At 40.3% G+C, this 13,206-nt stretch overlaps 1 protein-coding gene across 6 annotated transcripts in view; it reads right to left on the bottom strand.

Moving 5' to 3' along the window:
- The window catches only part of LOC108431763 (centrosomal protein of 128 kDa), a 44,210-nt gene that overhangs the window by 16,622 nt on the left and 14,382 nt on the right, over positions 1-13,206 (bottom strand). For all 6 annotated transcript variants that reach the window (XM_017705120.2, XM_017705116.2, XM_017705118.2 and 3 more), the window contains exons 13-14: positions 9,518-9,769; positions 6,836-7,441 (exon numbers count right to left, since the gene is read on the bottom strand). In XM_017705120.2, coding sequence (XP_017560609.2) covers positions 6,836-7,441; positions 9,518-9,769 — 858 coding nt within the window. The remainder of the gene's footprint in view (positions 1-6,835; positions 7,442-9,517; positions 9,770-13,206) is intronic.

Here is a 13,206-nt window from a genome sequence, read left to right as displayed (position 1 = left end):
GCAGTTCCACCTTAAATTTAATTCTATGTGAATTGAAGTTCCACCTTAAATTCAGTGCCAACACGAATACAGTGACACCTTAATTTCAGTTTTAATTTTATTGCAATGTTAACTGAAGTTCCAGCTTAAATTCTGTGCCTCCTTAAAGTTAGTAATATGTTAATAGCAGTTCCACCTTAAATTTAACGCTATGTTAATTGAAGTTCCACATTAAATTTTGTGCCATCTTAAATTTAATGCTATGTTAATAGTGGTTCCACCTTAAATTTCATTCTATGTTAACTGAAATTCCACCTTAAATTCGTTAACATCTTAAATTTAGTGCTGGGTTAACTGAAGTTCCACCTTAAATTCTGTTCCACTTTAAATTTAGTTATATGTTAATAGCAGCTTCACCTTAAATTTAATTCTATGTGAATTGAAGTTCCACCTTAAATTCAGTGCCAACACGAATACAGTGACACCTTAATTTCAGTTTTAATTTTATTGCAATGTTAACTGAAGTTCGAGCTTAAATCCTGTGCCTTCTTAAAGTTAGAGATATGTTAATAATGGTTCCACCTTAAAGTTAATGCTGTTAATTGAAGTTCCACCTTAAAGTCAGTGCTATGTTAATAGTAGTTAATAGTGGTTAACAGTGGCCAAAACAACACAGCAAATTCATCTACTGCTTCTTCTGAAAATCTAACAACTGTGAAAAGAAAATTTTTGTAGTTAGCCTAAACAACTGCAATCATTCCAAATAATTGCAATTTATGTAATTATATGTAACTGTCATGGGCCTTATGCACACAGATGTTTACTGAGCTTGTTAATGACATTTAAATATTTCCCAAAGCAAAATGCGCTGAAAAGTGTTCTGAATTATTTCTAAAACCAGCTCATAGTGTTGTGAATGCACTGATGAAATTTGTTGGCTCATCTGCAATAAACCTGCTCCATTCTCTTTGAATGTGCTGTTGCATGTTGGTGCGGTTTTGTACTATCCATGGCACAGCATAACTGGTATAAAGTGTAACATGCCTGTGACCCTTTTGTTTTTACATCAGTCACTAATGAAAGATGTCATTGCAGAGTATTTTAAATTCAAGTTATTCATATTTCAGGGGAAGATTAGATAATCCACTTCCGTAGGGAAAGAGAAAGTGAAAGGAAAATAATTGCCAAAACAAGAGTTTCCAAACCTGGACAACAAATTACAGCTACGTATGTAACTGTCAGGAAACGATTATTGAGAATAGAAAATGAAAGAAAATTTGTGAATCAGACTCCATGTCCCCTTCCTCCCAACCCTACCTCCTTGGACCCTGTTCAAAACCTCCATTGTGGAAGCTGCCAGGCATAGCTGTGGCCAAAAGTTTGTGGGTGTCTGTCGGGGCGGTAACCCAAGAACCCCCTGGTGGACACCGGTGGTGAGGGAGGCTGTCAAGTTGAAAAAAGAGGCCTTTAGGGACTGGATGGCCCGAAGGACTCCCTACTCAGCAGAGAGGTACCAACAGGCGAAAATGGTGGCAGTGGCGGAAGCAAAATCCAGGGCGTGGGAGGAGTTTGGCGAAGCCATGGCAAAAGACTTTCGGTCGGCTTTGAGGAGGTTCTGGACAACTGTCCGGCGACTCAGGAGTGGTCGGGGTGGCTGCGCCCAAGCTGTATTTGGCCAGGGTGGAGAAACTCTGACTTCAAATGAGGATATTGTCGGTCAGTGGAAGGAGCACTTTGAGGAACTCCTTAATCCGGGAGACATACCTCCCTCACAGGAGTCAGGGCCGGAGGCTTCTGGCGGGTCAAGCTCCATTTCCCTGGTGGGGGGTGGATGAGATTCATCCGGAGATGCTTAAGCCTCTGGATAATGTGGGGCTGTCATGGCTGACGCGCCTCTGCAATATTGCATGGACCTCAGAAACTGGCAGACCGGGGTGGTGGTCCCCATTTTTAAAAAAGGCCAACCATCGGGGTATCACACTGCTCAGCCTCCCTGAGAAAGTCTATGCCAAGGTGCTGGAAAGGAGACTCCAATCGATAGTTGAACCTCAGATTGAGGAGGAACAATGCGGATTCTGTCCCAGCCATGGAACAATGAACCAGCTTTTCACCCTCTCGCAGATTGCATGGGAGTTTGCCAACCCAGTGTACATGTGTTTTGTGGATTTGGAGAAGGCTTAGTTTTTGTTTTAGTTTTTTAGGTTATTTTTAAGTTAAAATTCTACTCGTATTGCTCACCCTGGATTGGGATCTCGTACTCTGTGGGCGACATTTGTTCCCTTGGGTTTGTTTCGTCTGATCTTTTCACCTGTGGCGTGGGCCGGCACCGGTGTCAACACTTGGATTACTCGCCCCTGTCCTGACTCTGCTCGTGCTGCTGGGATTGCCCACTGGACTTCGGGAAGCATTGCTGGCCCGGCGTCTCTGTTTTGGCTCTTACAGATCGTCTGATCTTTTCACCTGTGGCGTGGGCCGGCACCGGTACTTGATTACCCGCCCCTGTCCTGACTTTGCTTGCGCTGTGGGGATTGCCCACTGGATTTCGGGAATCATTGCTGGCCTGGCGTCGCTGTTTTGGCTCTTACAGACCGTTTGATCTCTTCACCTGTGGCGTGGGCCGGCACCGGTGTCAACATTTGGATTACCCGCCCCTGTCCTGACTCTGCTCGCGCTGTTGGGATTGCCCACTGGATTTCGGGAATCATTGCTGGCCCGGCGTCTCTGTTTGGGCTCTTATGGAGGCTTCCAGCATGGCAGTAAGGACATTAAGGTACTCTTTTATTGAACTATATGTTCTACAAAACACTCGGTGTAAACCCCCGGACTCGCTTTATCATCTTCGCAACCTCGGCATTTTGCGGAGACCTAAATACTCTCACCGTGGTTCAGGCCGGACTTTTATGTATAAGCAGCACGCGAATACTATTTCTACACTCTGGACCTCATGTCGTCGTACGATTGCTATGGGAATATCTACTCGAGCTAGTGGTCGGATACTGCACTACGTTAAAACCATAAATCTGCCTGCTTTGAACACTGATTTTAATGTTAACTGTGCTTTACTGAATGTGCGCTCCCTTAATAATAAAGCACCACTCATTGCTGATGCTATTGTGGAGCGCAATATTGACCTGCTGTGCTTAACAGAAACTTGGCAGCAACCCAATGATTATTTTGCGCTGAATCAAACTTTACCAGCGGGCTTCTTATATGTATGTCAACCACGTTTAACAGGTCGGGGTGGGGGACTTGCGGTGGTCTACCGATCTAATTTTAAAGTTAGAACGATCCCACTTCCCCCTCTGACCTCATTTGAATGTCTTTCATTGCTCATTACTGCCTCTAGATCTGTTTTAATTCTGCTCATATACCGACCACCGAAAATGTCGCCTGTTTTTATTTCTGAACTCTCTGACATGCTCTCTTCTTTTATACCTGTGTACTCAAATTTGCTGCTGCTTGGTGATTTTAATATTCATGTTGACTCCGAAAGCTGCTCAATTGCCAAAAGTTTTTTAGATCTTCTTAATTGTTTTGACATTGTTCAGAATGTGAATTTTCCTACCCATAACAAAGGTCATGTACTGGACATTGTCTGCTCTACTGGCATAACTCCTACTAACCTGCATGGAGTTGAGCTGTTTATATCTGATCATAAGGCTGTGTTTTTTAATGTTGTTCTACCATGTTTTCAGCGTGGGCAGCGCAATTCACGACAGTTCTCATTCAGAACTACAAAAAACATCTCTCCCTCTGTCCTTATGGACATGCTCAGTCAGATTGATCACTCTGACTTTAATAGTGACAATGCAAACCAGCTTGTGACTCACTATGACATTACCCTCTCTGCTATCTTTAATGAATTGGCACCATTAAAGACTCGCAAAGTATCTTTCACCCAGTCTGCCCCCTGGTTTACACCAGAGTTGCGCAAGCTAAAGTCTGCTGGTCGTCTGCTTGAGCGTCGCTGGAGGAGAACTGGCATGATGGTGCATGCCCTTGCTTATAAGGATCATGTTGGTTACTATAAAGAGGAGCTGCAAAAAGCAAAAACACTTTATTTTTCAAATGTCATTCAGTGCTCCACTGATAATCTGCGAGGTCTTTTTCAAACAGTTAATAAGCTGATCTGCCCTCTGAATTGTTTTCCTTTAACACCTTCGGCTGATCTCTGTTCAAAGTTTATTAATTTTTTTAATCTGAAAATCGACTCTATTTACTCTCAGTTTGCTTTTACGCGGCCTATATTGAATCATCAATCTCTCTCTGTTCAATTCTCTGGTAGTTGCCTTTCTAATTTTTCTACTGTTAATGAGAGTTTTGTTGGTGAGCTTATTATGAAATCTAGAGCCACTACATGTCAGTTAGACCCCATTCCAACACAGTGGGTGAAATCTTGTCTCCCTGCTATTTGTCCCCTTATCACCAAGGTCATAAATGCATCACTCACTGCAGGTTTGGTCCCTCCCTGTTTGAAATTAGCTGCTGTTACTCCTGTGCTAAAAAAACCTGGCCTTGACCCTGAGAATTTTGCTAACTTTAGGCCCATTTCTAATCTTCCATTCCTGGCCAAAGTATTAGAGCGAACGGTTGCTTCTCAGCTACACGAACATCTGGAATCGAATGATTTGTACGAAGTGTTCCAGTCTGGTTTCAGGAGGAACCATAGCACAGAAACGACTCTACTCAGAGTTGTGAATGATTTGTTATTAGCTGCTGACCAGGGGATGCTAAATGTATTGATTCTTTTAGACCTGACTGCTGCGTTTGATACTGTTTGCCATAACCTGCTACTTACCAGGCTTGAGACACTTATAGGTATAAGTGGCACCGCTCTTTCCTGGTTTAAGTCCTACCTATCTGATAGGCAGCAGTTTGTTTCTATTGGTGGCTACAAGTCTGATTTGTGTGCGCTGTCCCGTGGTGTCCCCCAGGGATCTGTACTTGGCCCTCTACTTTTCATTTTATATATGCTTCCACTTGGCAACATCATTAGAAGGCATGGGCTCCAGTTTCACTGCTTTGCAGACGATGTGCAGATCTATGTTTACTCTAAACCATCTCATACCTGTCCGCCTGCTGTGCTAAGTGACTGCTTACTTGATGTACGTGCCTGGCTGGTTGAAAACTTTCTAAGCCTTAATGGTACTAAAACTGAGGCCATACTGATTTCCTCTCCTGCTACTGCCAGAAAGCTCAGTAACCTTGCTTTCTCTATACCAGGGTTTGTTGTCTCCTCCTCTGCACAGGTTCGAAATCTGGGTGTAATTTTTGACACAACACTGTCGTTCGAACCCCACATAAAAAATGTCTGCAAAACAGCCTTTTTTCATTTAAAGAACATTTCCAGAATTCGCCCATTTCTGTCCTCTGCTGCTGCTGAGATCATTACTCATGCATTCGTGACCTCTAGATTAGACTATTGTAATGCAGTGTTGCATGGTCTCCCTACCCGGCTTTTAAACAGATTGCAGTATGTGCAAAACTCTGCTGCTAGGGTGTTGACCCATAAAAGATCTTGGGAACATATTACACCAGTATTGAGGGATCTCCACTGGCTTCCAGTCCAGTTTAGAGTACAGTATAAAATACTGGTAACTGTTTTTAAATCTCTCCATGATCTTGCCCCCACTTATTTGGGTAATCTACTTCAGATGTATGTTCCAACTCGCACTTTACGCTCCTCTTACTCTCATTTCCTAATTGTGCCTTCTACAAAATTCCGTACTCTAGGTGATAGAGCGTTTGGTGTTGCTGGCCCAAAACTCTGGAATGGGCTTCCACTACAGCTCCGTACATCATCATCTCTATCATGTTTTAAAGCCGGTCTTAAAACCTATCTCTTCCAGCTAGCATTTGAGTGAGAATTTCTCTCGAACTTCTATTTATTTTAGCTAAGTCTTTTATTATTGTTTTATTTTTATTGTTGTTATTTTATATATATATTTTTTTCTTTTCTTAGTTTATTTTATATATTGTTATAAATCTTAATGAATTTCTGTTTTACTTTTTTTGTATTGTACAGTGTCCTTGGGTCTCTTGAAAGGCGCTTTATAAAATAAAAGTATTATTATTATTATTATTATTATGACCAGGTGGCAGCAGTAATGCAGTCACTGTACTGGCGAAGATGGTGCCCCTGGTCAAATGACTTGCGATTGTGATTTTCTAAGTAAATGTATACATAAAATGTATCTCCTCCACAAAGAACAAAGTTCTATACACCTCAATGCACAATTACTGTTTATTTGCTGAATTTAACATATTGGGGGGTATATGGCATGGCACATTTAATGTTATGTTCAGCAAAAAATTCAGCAAAATATGAAAAATGTGATTGTATTTTGTTCCTTGTTGAAGATTTGTTCTTTGTAGTGGATTTGTTCTATACTTTCTTTCACACACTGCAATTACCTTGTTGGTCCACCTTATAGATTTAAAGTAAGAGACAACAGCTCATCTACTGCTGCACAGTTTGTGTTAGACATCCTTTTGTTCTTTATCAGTAGCCACAGGACACTGTTGGCTAAGTTAATTTGGTTGGTGGACTATCACCTACTATCTAACATTCCATCACTATTACTGTCACTGAAGTACTAAGAATGATCCACCACCCAAATAACACCTGCTCTGTGGTGGGTTAACACAGTATGCAGAAAATCAGATGGACTACAGTTTGTAATTGTAGAGTTAAAAAATGCACCTATATGGTAAGCAGAGCTGATAAAACGGATAAAGAATGTAGTGTGTAACAATACATAAACAATTTGCAAGCCAATATACCTAGTTAAGCAAATAAAAATGTAGACATGGAAGCAAAAAAAATATGAAAGCAATAAAAAAAAATTAAGCAAACCTTCAGGTCTTTGATGAGTGCCTTTAGCTCTTCTCTTTCTTGATGATACAGTCTCAGCGTCTTGTGCAAACTATGGTTTTGTTTGATTTTGTCCTCTTGTTGTCTCAAGTGGCCCAGTTCTCTCTGATGCACCTCCCTCTCCAGCTGCAGTTGCTGGCTCAATGAGGCCTTCTCCTCCTGAACCAATACAAGCCTATTTTCCTGCTCCTTCCTGAAACTCTCTGCCTCAGTCAACCTGCTATTGAGATTTGCACGCTCAGCACTTAAGCTCTTCACCAAAGCCTGAAGTTCTATAAGACTGCCGTGCTCCTGCTCCCTCCGGTTTCCCAGGTCCTCTAATCGCTTCTCCAGTTTCTGGTTCTCTTCCCTCAGACGGGTTTGAATCAAGCTCTGTCTCTGGGTTTCATCTTCCAAGCTTCGCAAAGACTCTCTACTGTCTCCCAGCTCTTCCTTCAGAATTACAAGCTGTGAGCGCGCTTCAGCAAGATCGACATTGCATTGCCGAACTTCCTCCTCACGTTGAGCTAGATGGCCAAGAACCTCAGCAAGTTGCTTACGTGTGCCTTCTATTTGCTGCCTCAAAATGCTCTCCCTCTCCGCTAACGCCTAAAGAAGTGGAGGGTAATAAGAAATTAAAATGGAAAAATACAATCTTATGAACTAATGCATATTTATACATATACATATTTATACATATAATAAATATTTGCAATGCATTTTAAGGCATTTCAATGAAGGGAGTGACACTCGGGCATGCAGCAACACAGTCTTGGTATAATGTCTTTATATAAGACATTTTTATAAGGTTTTTATATACTCGTCTCATGTTGTTTGACACACTTTAAAATCGTGATGTATGGGTCCACTGATTATATATATTATACACACACACACACACACACAACCACACCAATTTGTGGAAAATGCCTGATTGAGATTGTGTGGGCCAGTATTTTAAGTATTATTTGAATTGCAGTTATTTAAAAAAATAAAATAGCTCCAATAAACCTCTATAAAGCTCCATACCCATATTAGTGGTCTATGTAATATCAAAGATTTCTAATTATGGTTGGTAAATTTATCCTGTTTCTAGATGAAAACATATGCTATACTGCCAAAAGTATTCGCTCGTCTGCCTTCACACACATATGAACTTGAGTGACATCCCATTATTAATCCATAGGGTTTAATATGATGTCGGCCCACCCTTTGCAGCTTCAAACCCTTTGCAGCTATAACAGCTTCAACTCTTCTGGGGAAGGCTTTCCACAAGGTTTGTGGAAGGAGTGTGTTTATGGGAATTTTTGACCATTCTTCCAGAAGCATTTGTGAGGTCTGACACTGATGTTGGACAAGAAGGCCTGGCTCGCAGTCTCTGCTCTAATTTAAAGGTGTTCATGTTGGAAGAGGAAAGGGCCATCCCTAAACTGTTCCCACAAAATTGGGAGCATGAAATTGCACAAAATCTCTTGGTCTGCTGAAGCATTAAGAGTTCCTTTCACTGGAACTAAGGGGTCGAGCCCAACTCCTGAAAAACAACCCCACACCATAATTCCCCCTCCACCAAACTCTACACTTGGCACAATGCAGTCAGCCAAATTCTCCTGACAACTGCCAAACCCAGACTCGTCCATCAGATTGCCAAACGGAGAAGTGTGATTCGTCGCTCCAGAGAACATGTCTCCACTGCTCTGGAGTTCAATGGCAGCGTGCTTTACACCACTGCATCGGCATCGACGCTCGGCCATGGAAACCCATTCCATGAAGCTCTCTACGTTATTCTTGAGTTAATCTGAAGGCCACATGAAGTTTGGAGGTCTGTAATGATTGAGTCTGCAGATTGTATGTAATGATTGACCTCTGCACTGTGCACCTCAGCATCCATTGACCCTGCTCTGTCACTTTACGTGGCCTTCCACTTAGTGGCTGAGTTGCTGTCATTCCCAATCGCTTCCATTTTGTTATGATACTACAGACAGTTGACTGGGAAAATTTAGTAGCAAGGAAATTTCATGCCTGGACTTGTTGCACAGGTGGCATCCTATCGTGGTACCACGCTGGAATTCACTGAGCTCCTGAGAGCGACCCATTCTTTCACAAATGTTTGTAGAAGCAGTCAGGATGCCTAGGTGTTTTATACAGCCCAGGCCATGGAAGTGATTGGAACACCTGAATTCAATGATTTGGATGGATGAGTGAATACTTTTTGGAAAATACATTTTATCCACACACACACACACACACACACTTTTCATATATATATATATATATATATATATATATATATATATATATATATATATATATATATATATATATATATATATATATATATATAAACACACACACACACACACACACACGTGTAGATTTATGAAAGTTATTTAAAACAATAAAAAAAAATATATATATAATATTCAGAATTTTTTACATACATTCCTACTATCATGCTTTGTTTTTGGTGTAGTGTTTCTGTGCATATGACTTGACTGAACCGCAACAATTATTAAAGTATTGGCAATGACAAATCATGAATAGAAATAACCAGAAATTTGACTGTTGATTTTCTCTTCTTGCTGAAATAGATGCTGGTCCATCCCTACCTACCAGTGTTCTCTGCTAAAAAAAAAAAAAAAAAAAAAAAAAAAAAAACATTATTTCCCCTCAGAAACAAAGACATACCTGTGTAGGTTGGTTCATGCTTTGTCTTTCTTTCAGTTCCTGTAGCTGACATTCCAGCTTCCTGCATTTGGCCTTCCACTGCCTGATGGCCTCTTGTGCTTTGGTTCGCAGCTCTTCTTTCTTCTTTTCATTTTCAGCAAGCTGAGCTTCCACCTTTGCCAGTTCAGCTCCCCTGTCCTCAGAGAGTGCCTGGACCTCCTTTAAAATCTGAAGTTGCTGATGGTCCCTCCGCTCCAGATCTGAGGACAGCACCTAGAAGAGTCATCAAACACACACATACCCAAATATACAAGCAGAGAGAGAGGTGGAAAAAAAAAAAAAACAAGAGAAAGAGAAAAGAGAGAGAAAAGAACGAGAGAGAGAGAGCGAGAGAGAGAGGATAGGATACAATTGTGTGAATATTGAAATTACTTACTCTACCAGTGCTTTTGCTCTTTTATATCAATCAAACCCAAAGATAATCTGTGCAGATTTGCCTTTTTCAGATTAAATGAAGTAAAAAATTAATTATTTACAGATTGGGGTCTAAACTGCCAGTTTTTAGGGCCAATAAATGTCATGGACAACGATATTTGCTTTTATTCTCAAGTATTCGCAGGACACAAACAACTACTTTTATAATATTTCATTAACAATCTAGCCACAGTCAACAAAGGGCTCATGACATCATAACTTCTTGTGTTGTTCGTCGTGCCACACTACCTCTCAGCCAGACGTGTTTTTTTTGTTGGTTGTAAATTATAGATGGAGACATGACTCATTGTTACATCAGAAATATATTGCAGTTTCACACATGATGATATAGTCAACCCATTTCGAAAAAAGGTGGGATGCTCTGCAGAATGTCAATAAAAATAGAATGCAATGACACGCAAATCATGTAAACCATATTTTAAAGGAAAATACTACAAAGACAGCATATCAATTGTTGAAACTGAGAAACTTTATTGTTTTGTGAAAAATACATGCCCATTTTAAATTTGATGCCAATAACGTGTTCCAAAGAAGCTGGGACATGTTTACCACTATGCTTCACCGACTATTCTTTGTATAAACTCTGTAAGCGTTTGGGGACCAATTGCTTTTGTTTTGCATGTGAAATGTTTTCCCATTCTTGCTTGATTTCAGCTGTTCAACAGTTCAGGGCCTCCTTTGTTGTATTTTTCATTTCATAATGTGCCAAATGTTATCAGTGGGTAACAGGCTTAGACTTAAGGCAGCCCAGTTTAGCACCCGAACTCTTTTAATTTGGAGTAATGCTGTTGTAATACATTCAGAATGTGGCTTGGCATCGTCTTGCTCAAATAAGCAAAGCCTTCCCTGAAAAAAGATGTTGCTGGGATGGCAGCATGTTGCCAATACATGTATATTCAGCATTAATGGTGTCTTCACAGAATTTAAGATGGAATGGAACATTTCTAACAAAAAGCTGAAGAATAAGAAGCGACTTCAGCCTTAAAACAGCCGAACGATGAGAGACATTTTTACAATAAGCTGCTCTACTTCCATGACCATGATAACAGGGAGAACGTGAATATGAGGGGGGATTTAAACAAATGCAACACCGGACTTGCCTCAGGAGTAGATATCACTTCAGGACAGCTGCGACAGTTGTATACGGTAAAACACAGAGTGCTCATATAGAAATGTATTAGCACGTGAGCATGTGGTTCATATGGATTTTAGCATTAGGAGAGGCCTGATAGACTGCAGCCAGCTCCAGCTACCTTGCTAGCCTTAATTCTGTTACTGATTCTCCTGCTACGTGAGCTTTCTCTGCCTCTATGTGCATCTAGTTGTATAACTAGAACTATATAACTATAGTTATTAAGAGTTGTACTAGTCTTTAACAAAGTTAAGTTTGTTTAAGGGTTTAAAACCCATGTTGTAAAAGCATCAGGCGAGTGAAGTCAATCCGAGCTGGTTGACCCTCACCTGGTCGCAATGTTCAATAAGCTGGTTTATAAATGCTGTACGTTTTAGCACACAGTTCCAAGCTTTTTGAGAGAAATACTTAATTCATGTATTTAGAAACGTATGTAAAATGTATATGTTCAGGATATGTGCTATGCTTAATGGTTTTGAGTACTTTATATTTTATTTGTAAATACTTTTGGGTTTATTGCTACATTTGAGGCAAGTAGTTTGGATGGATGGCATTAGGAGAGGTCTGATAGACTGCAGCTGGCTCCAGCTATCTTGCAAGCCTTAATTCTGTTACTGATTCTCCTACTAGACCGCTGGTGTGCTCAGCTTGCTATGCGCAAACTGGGTTGCGCCTGATTGCGTCATTATAGCGAAAGAGAGAGAGTGAGACTGAAAGCAAGGGAGACGGCCATATCTGTTCTAAAACTGACCTGGATCACTTGAGTACACCTTTTTGACTATTTTGGGTACCCAGATAGCATTTTTTTTTCTCCTGGAATAAAAGTTCATGGACCGATTGTTTTTTTTTCCTTTTTCTCACACTTTCTACAAAGTGGACATTGAAAAGAAATGGACATTCTGAGTTAAAGAACATTTCTAATTAAATTCAAAGGTTGAAGTACAGTCTTCTCTATATACATAACAATCAACTTATATTACTGTATTTACGTTTCTGGGGAAAGGCAATTACAAAGTTGACTTCATTGTGTTATTTCCATGGTTATAACTGAAAATTCATTGAAATACCTCGTTAGCAACAGAGTACATGTTACACCATGGAAAAAAAAAAAAAACCTTCAATCTTACTGGACAGGTAGTAAACTGTTACCTGTTAGGACCTGTAAACCTGCTCACTAAGCCAACGTTAAGTTAGCCACAGAACATGTTTAATTTCACCTTGACAGCATTTTTGGTTGGCACTGGCAATAAACTGCTAAACATTGCTTTTTCACCTCAATTAAAAAAATAAAATAAAATAAAAAAAAATACATACAGTCAGAACCCCAAGTCCAAGCCCTAAAACACGAGGAAACTTCGATTAGGTTTTTGATTCAACTTAGGAGTGTCTTTGTAAATCAAGAACAAATTCATTTGATTCAGTGACAAGTCTTTAAAGCCCCTGTTAAAGATATGCTGTCGAAAAAGCACTGCTCATAACTGTGTGGGCATGTCAGAACAGAAAATGATTGACAGAGGCGTCTCCCAGACAACAGCCTGGCTCACAGAGGCAGTGTGGAGCAACAGTGTCAAACAGTGTGGCCAAGTCCTGATCATTTGATCCACTTTCTCAGTCAACATTTAAAAGCTGAGATAGAAAATTTGGAAAATCATTAGGAACTGACAATCATGCTTAGGTATAAAAAAAGGCATCCAGGAAAGGCCTGGCCCCTTATGAACAAGGATGGCTGAGGCTCACCACTCACCAAAATGTATTGGCAAATAATCCAACAGTTGAAAAAATAATAAGCACTCACAAGGATTTCAGATATTTCACCTTCTACAATGCATATCATCACCAAAAGATCCAAGAAATCCAGAGAAATTTCCGTGTGTAAGGGAAAAATGCCAAAAACCACAGCAAAATGCCCACGATCTTCAACCCTGAAGCTCACCTGAAATTGACTGCACTACAGTGGAAATATGTATTGTGGTCTGATGAATCAATATTTCAGATTGTTTTAGGAAATATTGGATGTTGTGTTATCTGGGCCAAAAAAAAGGACCATCCTAATTGTTACTCTAGCAAAAAGTTTAAAAGTCAG

The sequence above is a fragment of the Pygocentrus nattereri genome, chromosome 4 (genome assembly GCF_015220715.1).
Source record: "Pygocentrus nattereri isolate fPygNat1 chromosome 4, fPygNat1.pri, whole genome shotgun sequence".
Classification (NCBI taxonomy): domain Eukaryota; kingdom Metazoa; phylum Chordata; class Actinopteri; order Characiformes; family Serrasalmidae; genus Pygocentrus; species Pygocentrus nattereri.
Note: the sequence above shows the minus strand (reverse complement) of the source record. Positions and strands in the feature narration are given on the sequence as shown.